Source organism: Labrus bergylta, chromosome 2, assembly GCF_963930695.1.
Source record: "Labrus bergylta chromosome 2, fLabBer1.1, whole genome shotgun sequence".
Classification (NCBI taxonomy): Eukaryota; Metazoa; Chordata; class Actinopteri; order Labriformes; family Labridae; genus Labrus; species Labrus bergylta.
This window is the reverse complement of record NC_089196.1, coordinates 28,395,136-28,418,747: the sequence shown is the minus strand read 5'-3', so window position 1 is coordinate 28,418,747 and position 23,612 is coordinate 28,395,136. Positions and strand designations below refer to the sequence as shown.

Genomic DNA, 23,612 nt, shown 5'->3' with positions numbered 1-23,612 from the left:
TTTGAGTTTGATTCACTTTAAGAGTCGTTTTATTTTGACAGTCTGTTCCGGAAGTGCCGTTCATAATCTAGCAGTTGACAGCGAGCTAGCATCAGAGGTTCAGACGGCTGATCCACGAGTGTTTCTATCTTGGAAATAATCGATTTAATATCGGGGTATTTCAGTTTGGAGAGCACCTGGACGTCGTGTCTCCCCCCTTGCTCAACAATGGCGTCGGCTGTTTGCTCTGCTGGAAGATATACCTGTTGAAAAACCCCAAAAGGTGAGGCGTTCGCGCGACTGACACAAGCTAACAAGCTAAGATAGCATTGGCATGCATTGTCGTTTCCCGTTTCCTGGAGGGATTGAATGTCTGAGCGACTTGTCTTTGCTTTTATGACACTGATTTCATACATATATTAATATTAACCCACAGGTTACAAGTGAGAGAGTCTAACTGGATTTAATATTAACTTTTAATTTGCTTGTTTGTCGCCTTTGATTGGAAAGTAACGAATATTTCATTTCGTTCCGTTTTCCTTAAACTAACTGTTTACCTAAAAGAAAAACAATTTAAATTTGTGTTTTTTGTGTGCACTTAAGATTAAATTAGCTTTTTAATAACACTTTGAAAAAATAATTAATATTGTAGCCATCCAACTATTGTGTTTATATTTCGACCTGATTTATTTAGACTGTAAACGCAAAATCTTTCTTTAAATACGATTAAGTCTGTTTACTTTCTGTCTCCAGACAAGAACTGATGTCTGAATATCTGATAAAAAAATATAAATAACATTTTCTTAATACATCAGTCCGAAAGTCACACATGTGATGTTTTATCTATTATTTTGATCGTTTACCAGTGATTTAGGGTAAGATAATCTTTATTGATCCCCTATTGTGGGAAATTAACACGTTATATAGTATTAATTATAGAGAACACTAATAATGAATAGGATAATTAAAAGGAAAAATAATAAAGCCAAATATAGATGTATGATTTTTCAATTTTTGTTTTGATTTATACCTAAAAATATAATTAATTAAATAAAAATCCATATGAATAGATAGTGGTTGCAGTTGATCTCACAGAAAATGAATGTACTAGGTGAAATAAACACATATATTTACATACATAAGCAGACACTAACATAAACAGACACACACACACATTTATTTTTGGCAGGGAAAACTGAGCTCAAATATTTTTTAATTATTTGTTTTTAATTTCATGCTTTCCATCAACGGGTCTTAACAAGCTTTTACCAACCAAAATAATACCTTAACATTTAACTTAATTTACACTGAGCTCAATTTTTTGGCAGACTATTTAATTCAGTCCGATCGTTTTTTCGTTTTTCAGGTATGTTTGTGTGACGATATTATATCGTCTCAAAGCTGCAAAGTATCAATATCTTTATTATATTAATTAATAGCATATAGGCTTTTATAATGTGTAATTTCTGAAGGGGTTGCACAATAATTTTTGATCAAGTTGCATTGTTAAAAATGACTTCTGTCGTTTGTACATGTTTATGTTAAAGTTGGATCAGACTGAAATACCAACAGTTCAGATTGTGAGGAGCGTGCAGCCTCTGACAGGGTTTGACTTTGATCACTGTGTCTGTCAGTCTGTGGGCTCGTGGTGTAGAATTAAAACAGGCCGAAGCGAATAGACGGATATTTTTTGACAAAACAGTTCTTGATTTGGTTTAGTGTAATTGACATAATATGCAGTTAAAAAAGCGTAATCGCAATATATTGTATTGCAATTCTCAGCACATCGCAAAATGTTTAAAATATCTTATTGTGGGGCTGCTGGGTATTCCCACCCCGAGCAAATAAATCAAATATGAATGAAAACAGTCTGAAAAAGCTTAATTCAACAGTTCATTACACTGGATTTGTTCTGCTTACATTTCAGTCCGACTCCTTTTCTCTGATCGTTAAAACGAGTTACTTATCAGCATTTTAAAACTTTCATTTTCATTTATTAAACACGCATGTTTCAGTTAACATAAAGCAAAACATGAAACAAACATCGGAATCGGCAATCGGCTAATATAGTAATTCAAAATGTCGGTATTGGCGCTGATTTTCCCAAACGGTGCGTCTCTACTTGTATCTTATCGCTCACACAGCGTCGATCTGGCTGCACATTTGTCTCACGTTTGGCCTCTTTTGTAGGATGAGAAATGTTTGTGAGAAGGACCTGTTCATCTTAAATAATATTCAAACCCAAACCTGAAACCATTTCTCCTTTTAGTGACAAGTCTATAAACTGAGGATAGAAAATTCCTTTCATATTCATGTTTTGTGGATCCAGCAGCCTCTGAGGGATGTGTGCATGTCTTTATTGATTTATTGAGTCTATTGACTGAAACATGATCTACCTCTCCGTTTGATTATTGATTAATTATTTGAAGTAGAAAATGCAAAATGCTAATGTTTTTTTCCCCCAACAAAGACTGTAATCATCAATTCGAGCTGCAGATTATTTTCTAGGTTATTGATCAGCTTCATGATAAAGTCAGAAATTGTGAAAAGAAAATCTTTACAGTGTGTGTTTGTTGCCTAAACACATCACCGAGCTGCTCGATCTAAATTTTGTTGTGTTTTACGACATTGTAGTATTTGACAGTCTTAATGAGCAGGTAGTTTTCTGTCTTTATCGGCGTCTGAAGGATCCATTGATTGTTCATCGATTGATTGTTTTGGCCTGAAATGCTTCTGTCCGTCATGTTTTCGCTGCTGAATCCGTGGCTGTTTTCGAAACTGCGTACAACATACTACTATCTCAATCAGTATGCAGTATATACTGTATACTAGGGGTGCAAACGAGTACTCGTTCATTACATAATAATCGGTTACAATTTTTTAAAAATTGATAATCGTTTTGTAGTCCACATTTTTGTAAATGTTTCTTGTTGCATTGTGGGTTCTAGGATAGGCCTAATTCAAAACAGAAAAAAAGGAGCACACTCATACAGAAATAAAACTTCAGGTGCACGAGCGCAAAAAGAAAATAGATGACAAAGCGCTGATAAAGGCTCTGTGCTGAAACGCGTTGATCCGTACGCTGCTACCCTAACAAAAATATCCCTTTAATTAACCCCTTTATGAATTCACAATGAACAAAAAGTCCCAAACAATATGATCTACGAAAGTTCAGTTCAAATTGTCTGTTTAGTCCACAGAAAAAGAAGGACTTTCACTTTGCGATTACCGCTTTACTCCACTAAACCAATGACGTTTGATCATCCTGGACAGAGCAGCATAATGAGATGTTTTCCTATATTTTGGAATTTTAGATGATTATTATTTTAATAACTACAAAATGGAACGACCTTAGAGGGAGAAATAGCTCATAGTGGACGGACGAGCGAGTTTGAGCGAGTGTGTCATTACGCACAGAGGAGAAAGATGAAACAGACAGACACTTAAATCGTTCACCTGTTCTATTGAAACTTAATTTACTTTAATGTAAAGTGTGCTCTACACTGCAGACTGTAGTCTTTGTTAACACAATGTTGCTGTCAAAACAGCTTCAATGTGCGATGAGTGCGCATTGATGTCTGATGTCCGCTCGCCACACTGCTCTAATTATAATAAAGTGTTAAAACGGTCATAAGATACGTCTGTGTGAATCTTTATGAGGTTTTCTGTCTGTTGAAGTAAGAAATGTCCTTTTACTCAGCTGTGAATAATATGTAGTAATAGAACAAGCCAAGGACCCTGTAACTGCAGCTGCTTGTCCAGCTGTGGCACATGCACTGCACAGTCTAAAAAGCAGGAAGATCCGAGGTGGTAAGACTTATAAATATATGAACATGTCATATTTGTTATTGGTTCATAATGTGGCAAGATATTCAGTCACCGCCACAGACGAGTTCAAACAGCTGCGCTCCAGCATTCTGATATCTGACCTGGCACTTTGCATTGTGGGAAACAGTACACGAGGTAGACTGGTCTGATGCATACTGTACATTTTTCCTGAATCAGTATGACATCCTGGTATTTTTGGCATACTGCAGATCTCACAGTTGTTCACATACTGCATACTCCATTTTGGCCAAATCAGTCTGTACTAGTAGTATAGTATGCGGTTTCGAAAAACAGCCCGTGTCTCCTCCTGCTCTTTGTTAACTTTGCCCCCCCTCTCTCATCTCGCAGGTTGACCCGTCGCCTCCCCAGATGTGGCCGCTACCTCTGCTGAGACTTCTGTTTATGAACAGCGAGGATGCTCTGATTGGACGCCTGTGGCTCGGCCTGGAGGGATGACAGGACTTTAGCAGACATGGAGACAGGAGAGACACACAGAAAGCTGAAAACGCCATATTCACGTAGTCTAGACTCTCCACGTTAATCCACTCAGGAAAAGAGAAACCTCTTATTTTTATATTTTTTTTATTCAGAGCAGTTTTTTGTTAGTTATTGTGAAGCCATACAGCCATCAGGATGAGCTCCGAGGGCTTTCAGTACCGAGCGCTGTACGACTACAAGAAGGAGCGGGAAGAGGACATCAGCCTGCACGTAGGAGACATGCTGCTGGTCAGTAAGGGGGCGCTGCTGGCGCTCAACTGCAGCGTTGGAGCTGAAGAACGGCCGTCAGAGATCGGCTGGCTGCCGGGCTTCAACGAGACCACACAGGTATGACGTCTCCTGCACATGTTAGAAAGTGCGCAGACAGTTTTACTGAAATGATAAACTTTGATTGTGACATACTTTCTGATCCCACGTCTCTTTAAATAATACTATCTAGGTTTTAACCATTAATACTCACGATCACTACAAAGCTTTAAAAAGCCGTACCATTCACGCCCTACGATAGTACTTGAACAAAATAGAAAGAAGGACCGACAAATTAGTTAAATTTATAGAAAGTAGGAAATCAAAATAAAATCACGTCCAGTGTCGTCATCACACAGTTTTCGTCTCACACCTCTAATTATCCTTTTTTAATATTTTGGCCGACAGGAGAAAGGCGACTTTCCCGGGACGTACGTGGAGTTTGTTGGCAGAAAGAGGTTGTCTCCGCCCACACCGAAGCCACGTCCACCGAGACCGCCGTCTGCAGCGTCGGTGAGGACCGACTCCGAGTCAGAGGGTGAGTACGAAAACATCCATCAGGCCGCTGATCAAACCGGCAAACGAGCTCTGATTGGTCATTTGATGGAGGCAGTACGTCATGATATTTCACATTCAAGATAGATTTTTACAAGCTTCAGTCACAAGAAGGAAATAAAAACACTGATCGAGATCAGAGACATGAAGTTGTGTTTTTGTAAATAGAGAAAAGTAATGTTTTAAAGTCGATCACAACCAGATCTTGTTGCAAAGAAGAAGTTTTCACCCTGAAAATGGCTCAATGTGACTCACACCTCCGTTTCCTTCAGCTGCTTCCTCAGAAGCACAGAGACACACACACACACACACACACACACACACGCGCGCGCGCGCACTCACACATCTTACGAGGAATAAGGGGTATTTTCTTCGAATATATAGAAGTTTAACCACAGGATGGAAAACACATTATCGAAAAATCCTCAAACACACATTCTGCCAGTAACACACACACACACAGCTGGTGTTTGGTCGGGGTTGTGGTTGCTGACTGAACAGATCTCAGCTCTGTTCTGCTGCCACCAGCCTACCAGAGAACACAGGAAGTGTGTGCGTCTGATTTTCTCTAGTGTGTGTGTGTGTGTGTGTGTGTGTGTGTGTGTGTGTGTGTGTGTGTGTGCTGGCTGTTGTTACCTGTCTGTTTCACACCACTGTAAAAATCCCCACTGCTTCCTGAGGCTTTAACTTTAATTCATCATGAACCCCTCTAAACTCTTTCAGCCCCACATATGAAACATTGTGAAGTCGTTACGTTTCTTCAGCAGCAAATTTCCACCTCATGTTTTCTCTCCCTGATCTCCTTCATGTTCATCATCATCATAAGCTCCTCTCAGATCTGAAGCCTCTTTACATTAAGCAGGCAGCAGTTTTACATGTCTCGAGTCTCAAAACTCACCTGAGGCACGTTTAGCCTAAAACCACCACCCAAGAGAAGTGGTTCAGATAGAAGTGATTGTACCCGACCTAAAAAGCCTCTGCATGTTTCTCATAAGCTCCACGAGCAGAAACGTGCTCAAACTAGGATCAATATTGGAGATGCTTTTGAAAAATGGAGAGAGGTTAGAACACAGAAAGGTTTACAGACCGATGCAGAGCTGGATAAACACTGAAGCTTCAGTGTCCACCACATGGTGACCTGCGTGAGCATCAACTCAAGAGGGGGGGGGGCGGGGGGAGACAGCTCTCTATGATGTTTAGAATTTGGACTGCAGTACCCATTTTAAACACTAGGTAATAGATTTTAATTTTAATGAAGGATAGTATTAAACAGTACAAAGAAACAACAGTTATGTCATTAGAAAGGTGGGTAGGGGAGGAATAAGCCACTGAAAAAAATCTAAATAAGTTTGTCTGCAATGTTTGATCATTAAACTCTACACATTACCTCATGTTGGGTGCCAGAGATCTTCTATTTTTTTGTTTACTTAAATTGTATTAAAGTTAAAATGGTAACAACCCATTCATTCATCACAGTCTTTAATAACAGAATCAGCAGCTACTTTAAATGTCGTTGAAATGAGTGACACTTTGGGACGTGCTTTACTCTGCAGGTCAACGATGTCAGATTGCTGAGTGTAGTTAGTCGTGCAAACACCCGCAGCCGTCTGTCCATGCAGGTTAAAGTAAACATGCCTGGACAGTGTTTGTTTACACATCGCTCCGGTAGAGAGGTTATAGGTCAGTTTACCTGGGCTGCTTCTATGTGACTCGTCCACTGTGCTGATCGGGAGAGCAAGCCATGAATCCTAGCTGCAGCCCCGACTAGTGGCGTCTGGCTGTGTTACAGCTTTGACGCTACATTTAACTGGTCGACATGTTGATAATTAGTTTAATTGAAGAGTAACTCTGGTGACAACTTACGAGGGGGATGACATTTAACTTCATACTCAAATATCTGGAGACACATGAATTTAGAGTTTTCTTTCCCCTCGTTCACACGTTGATCTGAAGAAAATGTTTTAACAGTTTATATTTATTGTGTTTGTTTTCAGGCTTTGTGTTGCCCGACCTCCCGGAGCAGTTTGGACCCCCGGACACGGCCCCTCCCCTCCTCAGCAGACTGATGGAGGCCGTAGAGACCAAAGGTATCGAAACACAAACACACAAACTACACAACAGCTGATCAGTCAACACATTGATGACATCATTATAATGTGCCCTGTCGATGCTCAACTATTAAAGAATCTTTAGCTGGAGCGTCCTCTTGCAGGAAGCGGTGTGTGGGGGGTGTGTGTGTGTGTGTGTGTGTGTGTGTGTGTGTGTGTGTGTGTGTGGTTGTGGGGGGTGGGTGTGTGGGGGGGGGTGTGGGTGTGTGTGTGTGTGTGTGGGGGGTGTGTGGGTGGGTGTGTGGGTGGGGGTGTGTGTGGGTGTGTGTGTGTGTGTGTGGTTGTGTGTGTGTGTGTGTGTGTGTGTGTGTGTGTGGGGGTGTGTGTGGGTGTGTGTGGGGGGTGTGTGGGTGGGTGGGGGTGTGGGGGGTGTGTGGGTGGGTGGGTGGGTGTGTGTGGGGGTGTGTGGGTGTGTGTGGGGGTGTGTGTGTGTGTGCTCACGTGTTGTGTTGTTTGTGTGCTCACGTGTTGTGTTGTTTGTGTGATGCTGCAGGTCAGGAGAGTCCAGGTGTGTATCGCAGTATGAGCGGAGGAGGTCTGGACACCCGGCAGCTGGCCGACACAGGTGAGGGAGAACAAGTCCAGGGTTTGTGAAAGGAATCAACATGAAATCAAATTTACAAATTGAGGGCGTTTTCACACCTGAAGTTCGTTTGCTTTGGTCTGAATCATCGACCAATTTGTTACATTTTTGCATTAAGTTCGGCCTGTGTTCACGAGGGGACATTTACAAGAGGACCAAAATGTGTGATGCACGAGGAAAACGCTTCCCGATTGGTCGGACTTTCTTGTAGTTAATCTCCATGAAGTAAACAAAGACTATCTGGCTCCTGATTGGCTGTGGCTGCTCCAAAGACGCTTTACAACTACTAAATGGACAGACGGCTACACGGAGTGATGTCAGCTCTCCTCATCGGTTTTTTATACTTTTACATTTAGCGCTGTAGGCAGACGATACAGTTTGACAATAACATGTTGATGTTCTGGAGCTTATCAAGACCGTTGAGAAGAAGGAGCTCGTTAATCCTCCTGAACCAGGACCTGCTCGTGCACCCAAACTGTTTCTGAAGCTCAGTCTGCCTGTGGTCTTTAACACACGTTCAGTAACGCTGAACAGAGAGGACAGGTTACTTCCTGCAGTTGGGTCGGGTCGGGTCGAGGTCGGTCCACGCTCTTACAAAGGAACCGCATCAGTCTGAATAAGAGCGGACAGAGACCCCCCTTTTCAAGCGGTCTCTGTACGTTTATTTGGTCCACACCAGGGTTTGATTGACGGCTGTCACACCAGCACAAAAGAACCGCACTAACTTGACAAACGGACTTGAGTTTGTTTTACCTGAGCCACACAGGTGAGGTGTGAGAACGCCCTTACTCCTAAGAGATTAAAACATTTTCAGAAGATCATAAATGTTCTTTATCTGTTGCATCAAAGAGTCGTTCTTTTGCTCCAGTTTCTTTAATTTGAGGTGCGTTTGTTTTTTCAGACCTGGAGCCGCTGGAGGTGTCGTCCCTGTGTGACGGGGTGGTCCGGTTTCTGCAGGATCTACCCGGTCCTGTCCTCCCCTCATCACTGCAGGGGGACATGTTGCAGGCAGTACAAGGTCAGATTAAAGCAGACCCCCGCCTTCCCCCGTGTCCTGAGATGTTGTTTGTAGACTCTTATTTTTAACAGTTTTCTCCCCCTCTATCCGTCTGCAGAGGTGCGGGACCTGGAGGATTGTGCTCAGGTGCTGCGGGGAGTGGCTAGCTCTCCGTCTTGCCCGGCTCAGTACGGCCTGACCCTCCTCAGCGTGATCCGCCATCTGGCTCGGCTCTGTCTGCACGGTCCCAGGAACCAGCTGAGCCCTCGAATCCTGGCTGAGAGCTTCAGCCCGCTGCTGTTCAGACAGACTCCAGGGTCAGTAACAAACACACATTTGTCTTAGTATACCTGCGAGGGCCCATACATGTAGCGCTGCTCTCCCCCGCTGGAGTTGCCTGTCGTGTATCGTCTCTGTTAGGGGAGATCATTTTGTCCCCCCCATTACGCCTCCATGACATTCAGATTAAAGGTGAATCGTCACAGGGGTGTAAATATCGAATAGGTCTGAATGTGGCCTCATGTTAATCAAGATAAACACGCTCCAGCTTCTACTTAACGAGGACATGGCGCTCATTAAGTCAAGAACACAGGAGTGACCAATTCTGCTGTTTTAAACACGTCGGAGGTTTTTCTCAAGAACAAATTTAAGAAGATACCGTTTGTCTCTTTGTGATGCTGTTAAATTTCACTGTTTCTGTTTCTGTTCTTGTTCAGATCTGAGTCCAGTCTGGATCCTCTGGTTCAGGTCCTGGAGGTTCTGATAACCAGCGAGCTCAACATGAACCAGGCTGCTCCAGGTACGAGTGTGTTTATGAGTGTGTAGGTTATAAGGGAGGTATGAGGGTGAGTGAAAGTATGATGAGTGAGGTGTGAGGAGCTTTGGGGAGCGGCTCCTCTCCGTCTCTTTCTCCCCGTTTCCCACAATTAGGAAGCGGGGGCCCAGGGGTTCCCAATCCATGACCATACCATGATATCCATCTTATCCCATCTCTCCCTATCCCTTTTTCAAGCCTGGCGCAGTCTAGGCCTGTGAAGGCTGTTTCGTCATGAGCCTGGGACCCGGCCTGAAGATTTCTGCCTTTTAATACGTTTTTTTCTTACCACTGTAACTTTTGTTGCCTTGCTAAAGTGCTCATGATGGATTAAGCCGGGTCTTTGTAATATAGCAACTGGCAGGTAATATTAAGACTTCACTCCCAGGGCTTTTTTTTTTTCTCCGACCGAGGAAAAGCATCGCCCTCTTGTTGTCCCTCCACATGTTGTGTCTACTTCTGTGTGTGTGTGTGTGTCGCTGTCAGACGGCTGTGTGAGATCAGAGAATCACTTTTAAGACCTACCTTATAAAATGTTTGATTGTTCACTGTTTCCCATGATTGAAAAGCCCTGATTGAAAAGTCGTAGTTGGTAAATTTGACACTTGATCTTTCTCAAGCTGCGTGAACATAAAACCAGAAGGCACCGCGTCAGTCTGACTCACGACGTTACGACTTCTGTTTCGTCCTTTTAAATCGTATTGTTCAGGTTTTATCGGGATGATTCAGGCCTGCTCTCTGCCGCTTCAAATCCTCCACCTCCTCTTTCACTTCCTCTAAGAGCGTGGAAACAGTGTTCTAACACGCCGCCCGTCACTCTCACAAGTCACAGCTGTTGCTCAACCTGACGGGCTGCATGTCAGATGGTTCGAATGAGATCACGGAGGATACAAAGGAACGAATGGAAGAATAAACATAACGACGTTACGTCACAGGAGAATATCTGCGAGGTTTAACAAAAGTGATGAAAGCTCAGATTGTTTTATTATTTATTCGTCCCGATTTAAATCAAAACTTGAGAAGGAATCTGTGTAAGGTTATGATCTATCTTACATAATTTAAGGTGACATGCAGCAAAGGGCCGAGGTGGGATTCAAACCCACGGTCACTGGCGGGCACAGTTCCATATTCAGCTGAAGGTTTCGGGGCGTCATGTGAGGGAGTAGAAGGTCGGAGAGGGACTGAGGGGGCGATGGCGTGGAGGGATTTGTTAGTGAGGAGGAGGATTTTGGATTCTGGATTTGGAGCCAGTGGAGGTGGATGATAGTTGGGGGGATTTGCGGCAGTGGAGTTTTGGACATTTAGAACCTGTCTTGGGTTTTGCTGGGTACCACAGACTGGACTCCATCACAGTAGTCCAGACGGGAGGTTATGAAGGCGTGGATGAGGGAAGAGGGTTTCTGCCATGAAGTCGGAGTTGAGAGATATTTTTCAGTCTCGCGACGGGCAAAATGTCGAACTCGATGCTTCAAAATGATAGTCGACAAACCAAATCACCCACTCGTCCCCGACTCCCGACAGAGGAAGTTAAATGTAGTGTAGACGGTCACTTGATCTGCTAATATCGGCTGGTCGATTAATCGGTCGGCTCTAGTTAGCATTGTCATTACACAGAAAACAGGTACACAGAGGGGATGATTTACGTCTGTAAAAAAGGACGCCATCTGCTTCTGACTTCCCTTGTTCGTGGTCGTCATGTCCCTGAATCGAGGTGTGCAGACATGGCGGCAGCAGGTAAAGATTTTGCAGTGGATGATGCACCGCCAGTGACCAAATAACAAAAAACTAACTTATAATTTTATGGACACTTTTTTTATAATTTAATTTTTTTTTTTTTGTATTAATCCGTCAGTCAGCGGCTTCTCATTCTGTCATGCAGCAGCTCTTTCATTCATTCATTGGTTCACTCGTTCAGGCTGTGAGTCAGTGTGTTCATCAGCCACTTGGTCAGACTGAAACGATGACATCATCCGTCCACACACTGAAAGATGCAGCAGAGGAGACGAAGGGAGGGGAGGGGAGGGGGGTGTTGCCTCGGTGATATCACTGCCATCGCAGGATTGGCTGGGGGCAACGGTGATGTCACACATCTCCAAGCTGCTCTCCTGAGCTTTTGAACCGAGGCTGGTGCTCCGAGACGGACGGACGGAGAGAAAGTTGCGTCGTTTGAAATCTTCGGCACTGAAGACCGCTGCAGATTTGGATAAATGAGAGATGGAGAAGGCCTGCAAGGCTGTTAGTTTCTCAGCAGAGATGAGAGTGTGAGAGGTCTGTCTTCAGGCGCAGAGAGAGCCGGAGAAGACGATATCCTGCTGGTTTCTGTTATCGGTGCATCTTTGATATAAAGTGACAGTCGAGAAAAAAGATTGGAAAAAAAAATCCAGATCAGTTTGGAGATTGTAGGCCGGACACGTTTCCTTCCAGATGACGTCAGTTTTTTTCCGCGGCAGAATTGGAGCACTCGGCTGTAGGCAGGACGCCATGAGACCCAACACAGGAGGATCCAGGTTCAGTTTCACCTCTGAGGTGTGTGTGAAGGTTTAGAGGCGAACATGGAGCGAGAAGAGGGAGGCAGGGCCGAGGCCGAGCCGCTGACAGGACGAGACAAGATCCTGTGCTACATTCAAATGCAGAGTCCAGGTAGGAGGTCAGACCTGAACCTGGAGGACTCTCCCCTGCTCTTAGTCTGTTGTGGGTTTACAGCTGACTATCCTAAAAGGGATTACGTAAAATTTTGTTTTGATGATGAGTGGAGTGAATGCAATCGCTTGTTTCTGCATTTAAAGGGTTGTTATGTTGTTTTTAAACCTGTGTCCCTTTTTAAGAGAATCTGGGCTCTAATTAACATCTACTTCTAAGTTTTGATTGCCTCAGCAGACAGCTGCAAAACAGGCAACAATGGCTGCAATGTAATCTTAGGCATGAGCAACAGGTTTAAGTTGTTGTTTATGTCCCTGACAGGGTTACTTAAAGGTTCTGAAAACATAACAGAAAGGATCCCTACTGAGACAGAGCTTTTTTTGTTTAAGAGAAAGATGCATTTTTTTAAATATAAGACGCTGTCGTTTGATTGCTCTCCTCAAAGCCTCCAAACTCCATTTACAAAAACTGGAATTTCCTCATGCAGGTCTCATGACTTTCTGCCTCTGTAGGTTAATCTCTGTGTTATTGTGTTTAAATAAATATCGTGATGGATCTAAAATGATTCTTTAAAACCCCGAAGACACAAAAAAGCAGACTCAAACTAACCAGTCGACGCCACTTTAGACGAACGTCTCCTGCGTTTTTGTCAGTGGAGTCTGTTAGCTTTGAAGAGAGCGATGTAGTCTTCCGCTTTGTCGAAAAGGTCCGTCTCTGTAGGGATCCTGTCGGTTATGTTGTCAGACATTTAGAGCAACAATCTGAGCCGTTCAGTGACGTAAACGACGACTTCTAGTGGACGGTTGTTGATCTGGAGCATTTCACCCGAGGGTTTGTCTTTGCGCACTTTGCAGTCGAGTTCTGAAGCTGAAAATGTAAAAAATCTACTTTCAATTTTTAAAATGTAAAGAATCATTTACCAGAGAAGGTAGGCGGCTTTAAGGCACCCCCCACACGGCCGTTTTGGAAGCCCCTTGGTTTGCCAGGCAAACGGCAACAACAGGGGTGTGCAGTATGGGCAGCAGGCCAGGGTCCGAGGACCGGAGGTTTCGGGACGTAGTGTGTGAGTGTAGAAGGTCGTGGAGGGAATTGTTAGTGAAGAGGAGTATTTTGTATTTCTGGTTCTAATTTGGAGCCAGTGGATGTGGGTTTGGGTGATTTGCAGCCGAGGACCCTGACAGTGGACAGAGACAGCCCGTCTAGGGTTTTGCTGGGTACCCCAGACAGGACTCCATCACAGTAGTCCAGATGGAAGGTTATGAAGGCGTGGATGGAACGTAATCCTGCAACACGTTCTCATGTAGTCCAAACCTTAGTGATGCCTGACGGTGCTTTTATTTGTCTGTATCTTTATTTTTATTGATTTGTCTTTTAATAACAACCCCGTCCCCATCGAATCTTCTCGCTCCACCTCTGATGAATCTGCCGTTTCTGTCGTCGTTAAAGGAGTCCCCACAATCTCAAGCTCTGCAGAAAAAAATAAAGAGTTAAAGATGTTTCTGCATTATGTGGTTTCCCCTCTCCTGACTAATACATGAATGTTATGATGCTATTTTGTTTTTCAGGAGGATGTATACTCTTAAATATGATTATTAAACTAATAAATCCCCGTCCCGGCGTCGGCTCCTCTCTCGTTCTGTGGGAGATGTGACAAACGTAGCAGCGTGCAGCGTGTTACTAAATGTAGTCCTCGTCATGTGATTCGGTTAAAAGAAATTAAAAAAACAGACGTTTAAAAAGACATTTAAAAAATGTGTCTCTCTGTCTTTTGTTGCAGCGCTGCCTCCTAAACCCGTCAAACCTCCGACTCCAGCTCCTTCCTGCAGCTTCAACAACAGCATCTCCCTGCAGGACGCCGAGTGGTACTGGGGAGACATTTCCAGGTAACACACACACACACACACACACACACACACACACACACACACACACACACACACACACACTGCCCTGCTGAGCACTGACCAGAAACATCCTGTTAATTCAGGAAACAGCGCCTGAAGTGAATGGGGAAAAAAAACAATATTATTATTTCCAGTATCAGTGACCCTTACAGGAATGAACACAGAATATTTGATTTCAGGTTCAACAAATCGCCCCTCATAACATCAACAACAATGTGGTCGTATTCATGACTTTTCAAAGCTGTTTTAACTTCATGTGGTGCTTTGTAAAACAACGTGTTCCTCTCTGTGTGTGTGTGTAGAGAGGAGGTGAACGAGAAGCTGAGAGACACAGCTGACGGCACGTTCCTGGTCCGAGACGCTTCCACCAAGATGCACGGAGATTACACTCTGACCCTCAGGTAGGTCGCCTGTTGGATTGGGTAACTGAGCTTTAGAGATTCGGCTGAAGTGCCATCAGCAACGACATCAAATCAACAGATCAAAACATAGTTATTAAAAGTGCGTCTTATGCACCCGATCTTGTTGTTAATCAGCAGTTCAGTGACTTCCTGGTTGTCCGACCTGACTTAAAGAGCAGCTTCCTCCTCGACTAGTCAGGAAAAGTGTTTGGGAGAGAACTCGTGTAATAATGTGTCAAAACATACAGATATGATAGAGCTAAAATCTGTTTGACTTCCTGGTTGTAAGGAAGTCAAACAGATGTGATTTGTTTGGATGTGATTCTCCTGCTGGTTGGGTTTACAGATGTTTATTCTCTGATCCTTCAGGAAAGGAGGAAACAACAAGCTGATAAAGATTTTCCATCGGGAGGGGAAGTACGGCTTCTCGGACCCTCTGACATTCAGCTCGGTGGTCGAGCTCATCAACCATTACCGCCACGAGTCGCTCGCCCAGTACAACCCCAAACTGGACGTCAAGCTGCTCTACCCGGTCTCCAAACATCAGCAGGTGTGTAGACTGGATTTCACACCACAACCCAAAGACGGGTTAACACGTCTGGTTGGACATGTTGTTGATGTTTCTGTTGTTGTTGATTTTCAGGACCAGGTGGTGAAGGAGGACAGTATCGAAGCTGTGGGGAAGAAGCTCCACGAGTATCACCTTCAGTACCAGGAGAAGAACCGAGAGTACGACAGACTGTACGAGGAGTACACCCGGACCTCGCAGGTACACGATAAATACAACGCAGCCACTGTCACGCATGAACTCCTGATGCTCTCTCGGTAGTTTCAGGGACATTCAGGTCCTCAAATGTTCAGAAACCGACATGATTCACACAAAAAAAGATGCTTTCACGTGTCAGAAACACTCGTCTAGTTTTGGTTATTTGTATTTTTCTGTGCCACTTGCACACACACACAGACCACACAATGTTTAAGTCCGGGCGAGAGCGTGACTTTTCTTTGACATTGGTCTAACCAAGTTGCTGCAAACAAACAAGAGCAAAGCTAGCGATAGAAAATTTTGTCACGCAGCGCTGCATTTCTTTTTTTAGTCTTCTGAAGTGCCCTCGTCATGTCACTTAATTACCACTAGGGGGCGCAGTGATTCTCCATTTGAGAAACCTCGGCATGAAACGACTAAATCGTTGATTCAGTGTGAAGATGGAGAAATGTTAGGGTCTGACGCCCTGCTGCAGGAGATTAGGTCTGTTTCAGCAACATTTTATGTTCTGTACAGAAACGCAAAAAGGAAAAAAACAAGAGGCAGAAGTGAGAAAGTAAAGTTTAGCCTCGAGGCTTTTTACGAGAGTTTGTTCACAGGTTTAGTTTTTCAATTTATTGTAAAAAAAATTCAGACAAATTCACTCAGCATGACTGACTCTTCCTGCCTTCCTCTCTCTCCTCCTCCTCTCCTTCCTCCTCCTCCTCCTCTCTCCTTCCTCCTCTTCCTCTCCTTCCTCCTCCTCTCCTTCCTTCTCCTCGTCCTCGTCTTCCTCCTCCTCCTCATCCTCCTCTTCGTTTCCCAGGAGATCCAGATGAAGAGGACGGCCATCGAGGCGTTCAACGAGACCATAAAGATCTTTGAGGAGCAGTGTCAGACACAGGAGCGATTCAGCAAGGAGTACATCGAGAAGTTTCGTCGAGAGGGCAACGACAAGGAGATCCAGAGGTAGGCTGTTACCACGGCAACTGTGACGGAGACCTTTCTCTTAAAAACACACACACACACTCACTCGCTCGCACACAGATATGAAGGGGCCCCAGTTGCCATGGCACCAGAGGCTGCGGGAAGAACCCAGCTGATGGTGAGTTAAGGTTTGATGGTCGAGTGTTTGATCCTAATTTCTCAAACTTTATACCAAAAACAAAAACCTTCAGAGCAGTTTTTAAACTCAGATTATATTTAATCTCATGACTTGTTTCAGGCGAGTTTGTATTCTTTACATTGAGAGGTTTCAAACACCAAAATCTGCTCGTTAAGACTTAGTTATTCTTTACATTAAAAGCGTCAGCTTGAATACGTTTGGATGTTTGCACTCTGCCTGCCACTATTCCTTTGTTTAAAGTTTTACAGTCATTTCAAAATGAAGCGCACATTTCTCTATTTATATTTCTGTTTTATGTCAACCTCACTCTTTGCACAAATAAAGAACTGAGCTAAATTAATAAACAGAGGAATTCATTGATTAGGATTTTTAAAAAACATTTTTTAAATGTTTAATTTAAACTGATTGTATGTGATAATCAAAAGTCACAAAGATAATAACAGAATAATATAAATGTGCAGATTTAAATTATTAATCCAGCCGTATGTTTCATAAAGCTTATCTGGGTCTAAATCACATTAACCCATTCTTTTTTTCTTTTTTTTTTAAATCTTCCAAAGCCAAAAAATAGTTAGAAGTAAACCTTTAGAAACCATGAGAGGAAAACATCTATATGACGCTATAATGAGACTATCTGTCTTTCTATCAATGCTACGTGTAGTTGAACAGAATCTCAATCTGAACTGAAGAGTGGAGAAGAACATACTGGAGAACAGGAAACATAATGCAGCAGGTTCATTAGAGCACAGAGATGGTAGAGGAGGCGTGCAGACAGTCTATGCACCGTGCAGCAGTAACAGTATATATGCCCATTGGCTCGAGGTGAATTCTCCTGATTATATCCTGCTGCGTTCTCACATCAGCTCACTCTGACTTTCTGCAGAATAAATATCAGGGGTCTGGAGGAGAAACTCCAGGTGAAGAGAGAAACATTCAGGAGATTAATGAGAGTGGGAACAAGGCCTCTGTGTTGAATTAAAGACTGAATTATGTCACTTTATTTTGAAAGAATCGTGGAGAACTACGACAAGCTGAAGTCTCGGATCAGTGAGATCGTGGACAGTAAGCGACACCTGGAGGTGGACCTGAAGAAGCAGGCGGCCGACTACAGAGAGATCGACAAGAAGATGAACAGCATCAAACCAGACCTGATCCAGCTCCGCAAGACCAGGGACCAGTACCTCATGTAAGAAACACACACAACCAGGAACACGCACACAACACAACACGGCTGTCTGACACATCACATTATGCTAACCTGTGTGTGTGTGTGTGTTTCAGGTGGCTGACTCAGAAAGGAGTCCGTCAGAGGAAGCTGAACGAGTGGCTCGGCCTGAAGAACGAAACCACAGAGGAGTAAGTTTGTCTGGAAATGTGACCAAAGATTTCAACTTTTGCAGCCTCCTGGTGGTAGCAAAAATAATTACACCCTCACCATACGTTAAATGGAAAACACAGATTCAAACTTCTGTGTTGTCACCTTACATCAAGACTGACAACATCCTCAGGACAGTGACATCAAGTGTCAGTGTGTCAAATAGATTTTACTTTGGCTGCATGCCGCTGGAATAAGAGCGTTTTATAGTCCTGTAGTACTCGAAATCGGTCTTGGTCTCAAGACCAGTCTAAAGACCACTTTTTGACAGTCTAGGAATTGAAAGCATTTTGACTCGATCTTGTCTCGGTCTCAGACTGGGGTGACTCCGGATTTTAAATCAAGACCACCACTGACTTAATTTTTGTGATTAGAAGGAAAATGCCACAAATAACTTACATTCATTTATAATTAGATTTTTATTCCTCGGTTACGACCGCAACCTTCCCGGCGTGACGGTCTAAGTGACTGACCCGCCCCCTAAACACAAGATGATGATTTTTCTGTGATATTTATGGTGTTGGTCTTGACTTGGTTTCGATCCCTAAATGTCTTGGTCTTATCTCAGTCTCAGAGCACTCTGGTCTCTGGTATGTTTTGGTCTCTGTTAGTGTGGACTGGACTATAACACTAGCTATGACATGAAACTTAATTGATCTTCAGAGGGTTAGCTGGTGTGATGCAGTAACATAAAGAAGTCATTGCACAGATAAATAAAAAAGACTCGTAAGAGGCAAAGGAACAAAAATAGGAAAAGAAATAGAAAATAGAAACTGCTGAACATTTAGCAGAACAGCAGCTATTATGACAAAAAGTTAATGTGTTGTTCTTTCATCATAGAATCGTTTTTTTTTGCTTTGATTCAGCTTTTTTTAACAGTGAACTTAAGTTAAATGTCTTTAAACAAAGCTTTTTATGAAGCCTTGGGCAGCATCTGGAGCTTTCTCAGGGTGAAGTTGACTTAACATGTTGGTGAAAGATCTTCCAGAAGTTATTGAGAGAACATTTCAAACTTATTCTGTGGATTTGTAAAGCTTCAAACATGAAGTTTTCACATTTCTGACACTCTAGACGACATGTAACTTTGAGAACAGCCCTCATGTCTTTATTAGAAGTTATATGCTTTTGGCCACCAGGGGGCGTCATCGGCCCGTAAACACAGCTTCTGTTATACGTCTGAATTATTATTGGAAGATTATTCCAAGCAGAAGTGTGTGTGTGTGTGTGTGTGTGTGTGTGCCTGTGTGTGTCTGTGTGTGTTTTATCCTCTGCTCACATGTCCCCCCTCCTCCTCGCAGTGAGTACAGCATGGTGGAGGATGAGGAGGACCTTCCTCACCATGACGAGCGTCTGTGGCATCTGGGAAACATCAACAGGAACCAGGCGGAGTCTCTGCTCCGGGGGAAGAGGGACGGGACATTCCTGGTCCGACACAGCACCAAGCCTGGCTGCTACGCCTGCTCTGTGGTGTAAGCCTCTCTTTCTCCCACTCATCCTGTTTGAAAGTGAAATCACAACATTTTACATTATCTTGTTTAATTGTGAATAGTAAAAGGTACAAAAGTTTTAGAGTTGCTTCAGTCAGTCGTTAAAACCAGCAGCCCACACGCCTTTAACATCATGTTTCAGGATCTTTGATTCCTGATCAGTCGGTCTCTTGAACTTGTTTGTTTTTGTCACTGACGGGCTCAGAATGGGCCGTGAACAAGTCGCACTTTTAAGGCGTATTTTGTCATCTACAAAGTGGGCTGCATTTCCACCCAACTTAGGGTTGGGGTTGATGTCGCTGAACACAATAGAAATCGTCACGCAGGAAGACAGTTTAAAAAAAAGTTTTCCTCTCTGAGAAACCTTCATAAACAGACTGCGCTTTGTATTCTGGATTTTATGGTAATACCAAAACTTCGTGAACCTTTAGATTAAATGGAATAGAAAATACTTCGGCTACTTTTGAGTAGGGTAACCCTAACCCTAGAAATCTGTCTTTGACTCAGGTTAGCAGATATATGAAATCTAAAAACACAAGGGAACACGTCTCACCCCCTTTAACACTTTCATTAAAAACACGATAAAAACAGAATTTAAAAATGTTTAAAAGGAAAACTCTCTTTACTCATGTTTGAAGTCGGGATGTTTTCCTTCCTGTCTGACTCTGTGTCTCTCTCTCTCTCTCTCTCTCTCTCTCTCTCTCTCAGGGTGGAAGGGGAGGTGAAACACTGCGTCATCAACAAGACGAGCACCGGCTTTGGTTTCGCAGAGCCCTACAACCTGTACGGCTCTCTGAAGGAGCTCGTGCTGCACTACCAGCACACGTCGCTGGTCCAACACAACGACTCGCTCAACGTCACGCTGGCCTTCCCCGTCCACAGCCAGCAGAGGCGGTGACTCCCCTAACCCACTCCCTCCTGTTTGAGACGGTCACCGTGGACCAGCAGTGGATCTCTGGACCCCCCCGAGAACACGTCTCACCATCAGAGTCTCAGTCCCTGATCACGTTAGCTGCTGTGGTGCTGCAGATCCAAAGACACAAACCAGCACACCCAAGATGAAGCTTTGATTTTCACACGATGGCGGAGGCTTACTCGTGTCTTACTGTGGACGGCATCACGTGGAGCTTTGACTCCCTGTGAGGAGAAACAAGAAAATAAAAAGACTTGTAAGACACCTGATAACTGAGAGTAGAGTCCAGGTGTCTAAAGATCAACATGTTCTGCAGTTTACTCGCTTCAGGTCAGGATCACACGGGAGCTTTACTTCCTGTCTGGAAAGATTTGAGACGCCTCAACAGCATATTTACAAGCATGCAGCCCAAAGCGCTTCACAAAGGGACTAAAAGATGGGACATAAAAACACAAATTTACAACTTTAGGTTCAATAAAACGATGAATTGATCGGAAATCAATCAACTGAATTCAGTCAAATGTCAATAAGACCCCCAAAAACCAGACTGGGGTATTGCTATAGTCCAACAATGACCCTGTTTACAGCTGGTATCAACATGAGGTTTCAGGGATCTGATCACAAGTGGACAGCACTGCAGTGACAGTGTTCACACTTTGCACTAACGCTGTGTCTCCATGGCATCATTTACATTTGAAAAGGCTAAATGTGTAAATGGGGGGGTCTTTAATGTGGCCCAGGACACATTGACATTCACACTACCAAACCAGTGTGGACCAATGTGTCCCAGAACCACCTCCCAAGTGATCTGATCTCAATGCACCCGCGGGACGCTTTGGGGTCCGTTCACACCCTTGTGATCCGATCACCCAGGAGCGATGTTAGTGCAGAGTGTGAACAGGACCTGTGGTTAAAGCTTCGACTAAGGCTGTGAAACTGCTCTCAGCTGAAAGCCAGATTAATAATAAAAGGTTCGGAGGTCGCCAGAAGGAAAAAGCGAAACAATCGAGTCATTGACAATCTACAGAATGCTTCTTTGTAGACTTCTGCGGAAACATTTCAGTCAGTCCTGATCGAGCTTAAAGGTTTTTAAGATCTTTGTGAAAACTTCAAATGTTTGACTTTTGTATTTTTAGCTACTATGATCATCTTCATTCACATCTCAGTATCTGCCCCACACCACCACCACCCCAAGCTTGAAACAGTTAATTTATACAATAAATCCACTCTTTGAGATTTAAATAATCCATGCTTCAAGTTTTGATCTCTGTTTCCTTGTTCACTGGAGAAAAGTCAAAACTTCAGCGCAGCAAGAAAAGGTTTAAGTTTCTATACGCAGTCTGTACGTTTCCTCCTGTAGGACTCGGAGGTTTTGATTTTCTTTTTAAGAGTTGTGGGGTTTAGAAAAAGTGAAGCTCGAGGCTTGTTTAGAAATGCGTCCCATGTGATCACGACCTGTGTGTGACTGCAGATGTTGTAAGTTTCAGTGTCTGTGGAGGAGCGATGCACTGAGCCTCTTCTGGGCTCATGGAGGTCAGGCGTCCCTAAACTGAGGTGTCCTGGTTAAAAAAAATGACGGATTCTTCCTTTAGCACACTTGAACAGGACTGAACTCTGGACCCACGATGATGTCAAAAGGATAAAGTGTTGGACAATCCCGAGAGACTTTTCTAACGAGCACTGTGAGCGACTCTGAACGAGGTTTAAAATGAGGGCGACTCGACTGACCCGCATTTCCACATCAGGAGAAAAAAGAAAAACTGCATTTCCCAAAGACGTGACATTCCCCTTCACCCCCACGCCATTTAAACCCTCCTTCAGCAGTGTTTTCCCCGGTCCAGTGTCTTCAGGTTTGTTTGAGTGTTTTTTGCCTCAGAGTGTTGTTTAATTTTGCAGAACTGACGGACGATTCTTCAATCTTTCATTTAAAAAAAAAAAAAAAGAAAAAAAAAGGTCTGACAGCACAAAGAGTTCGTCGTGCTGCATTGAATCTTGAACCTAACACTTCAGGAATATTTCTGGATTTATTTTGGATCTGCTCAAAGGACTCGTCTGATTTTTATGGACAAACTGCAGCTGGCAAACATTTGCTCAGATGATGAAAATCAGAACTTTTTTTCCTCTTTGTGGATTATTTCTTATTTCCTCTTTTTGTGCATTAACCAGGTACAGGAGACTCTAAAGTATTGAAGCTGGATCACCTGGTGACTTCCTTTTCAACTTTTACCTTTGATGTTTCACTCAGTTTATATATCAGTTTGTCCTGAATTTTCAAGCTCCTTTTCCCACCCCCTCAGATCTTGTTGTTGAACAGCTGCTGGACTCCAACGAAGGAGGAACAACTCAAAACATTAAAAATGATTCTTGAGTTTAACAGGTGAACACAAATCTGTGATATTAGACAACAAAAGGTGATGTAAAGTGAATAATTCAGGAACCCTGGTGAATAAAACATCCACAAAAATCATCGTGTGACTGTAAGTTTTTTTTTCAGGCGCATATTTAGTGACACATCTTCAGAGTTTTGTACTATTTTTTTTATTCAAGAGCGCATTTTTCTTTTCATTTTGAGAGCACGACTTGTTGAATTTGCAGCCAGAATTTTTTTTAACTTGATCTCAAAAAACGTTTTTGTGTTCTCAAATAGTGTTGAGGAAATACTTGACTTCACACAACAAAATATTCAGGAGATTCAGGCAGCTGAAAGTGAAGTTTATAAATGATGATAGATTACACGAACAGCACATATAACACAGCGTCCCATTGGCTCGTTATTGCCTTTTCTGAATTAATTTATGGTGGAAATTTCTTTACTATGTATAGGAAATTTTTGAATTACTATTAATTATTCAACTGTATTGTTCATAACGTTCTGCATATTCAAAACATTACAGGTGTTTAGGGATGTGTTCTTTTTGGGAATCATGTACATCTCAAATCAACTCTATTAGAGAATGACACCTTGTTATAGCCTTAGTATCCAAAATGTAAAACTACATAAAAGCCGTTGTTATGGCTGACTAATCTTTCACTCACTATTTGGAAAAAATGCGGTCGGATATTGTCCGTGTTTATTGCACTTAAAATCAATTGATAGGCAGGCTATATAAAGAATAATATCATCAAGGCATGTAGATTTATAGCCTATAACACAGAAATGTCCCGCGCTCCAGCTTCAACCCTTCTCCTCGCACACAGGCAACTTCTATTCACATAAGACAGCAATGCAACACAATATCGTTGGTGACGAGCAGCCCTGGAACAATTGACAAGAAAAAGAAGATTTTTAAATGTTAAAAAAACACAAACAGCAGATTAATAAAACAAACGCAAGCAAGGTACATAATGAACAAAATATAACTGAATGATGGTTATTGGGGGCGATGGATGTTGCAGCTAGAGGGAAGAAGCTG

General features: G+C 43.1%; 1 protein-coding gene across 1 annotated transcript; it reads left to right on the top strand.

Moving 5' to 3' along the window:
• The first annotated feature begins 4,125 nt into the window (after window positions 1-4,125).
• On the top strand, window positions 4,126-22,666 carry LOC109990968 (phosphatidylinositol 3-kinase regulatory subunit alpha). The gene is made up of 16 exons (XM_065950796.1): window positions 4,126-4,632; window positions 4,960-5,089; window positions 7,101-7,193; window positions 7,708-7,779; window positions 8,699-8,815; window positions 8,913-9,111; window positions 9,511-9,593; window positions 14,026-14,131; window positions 14,455-14,553; window positions 14,923-15,103; window positions 15,197-15,322; window positions 16,125-16,267; window positions 17,434-17,610; window positions 17,706-17,780; window positions 19,098-19,268; window positions 19,995-22,666. Exons 1-16 carry the CDS (start codon window positions 4,441-4,443, stop codon window positions 20,182-20,184), a joined length of 2,154 nt encoding a protein of 717 aa, XP_065806868.1. The 5' UTR covers window positions 4,126-4,440; the 3' UTR covers window positions 20,185-22,666.
• The last annotated feature ends 946 nt before the right edge of the window (window positions 22,667-23,612 follow it).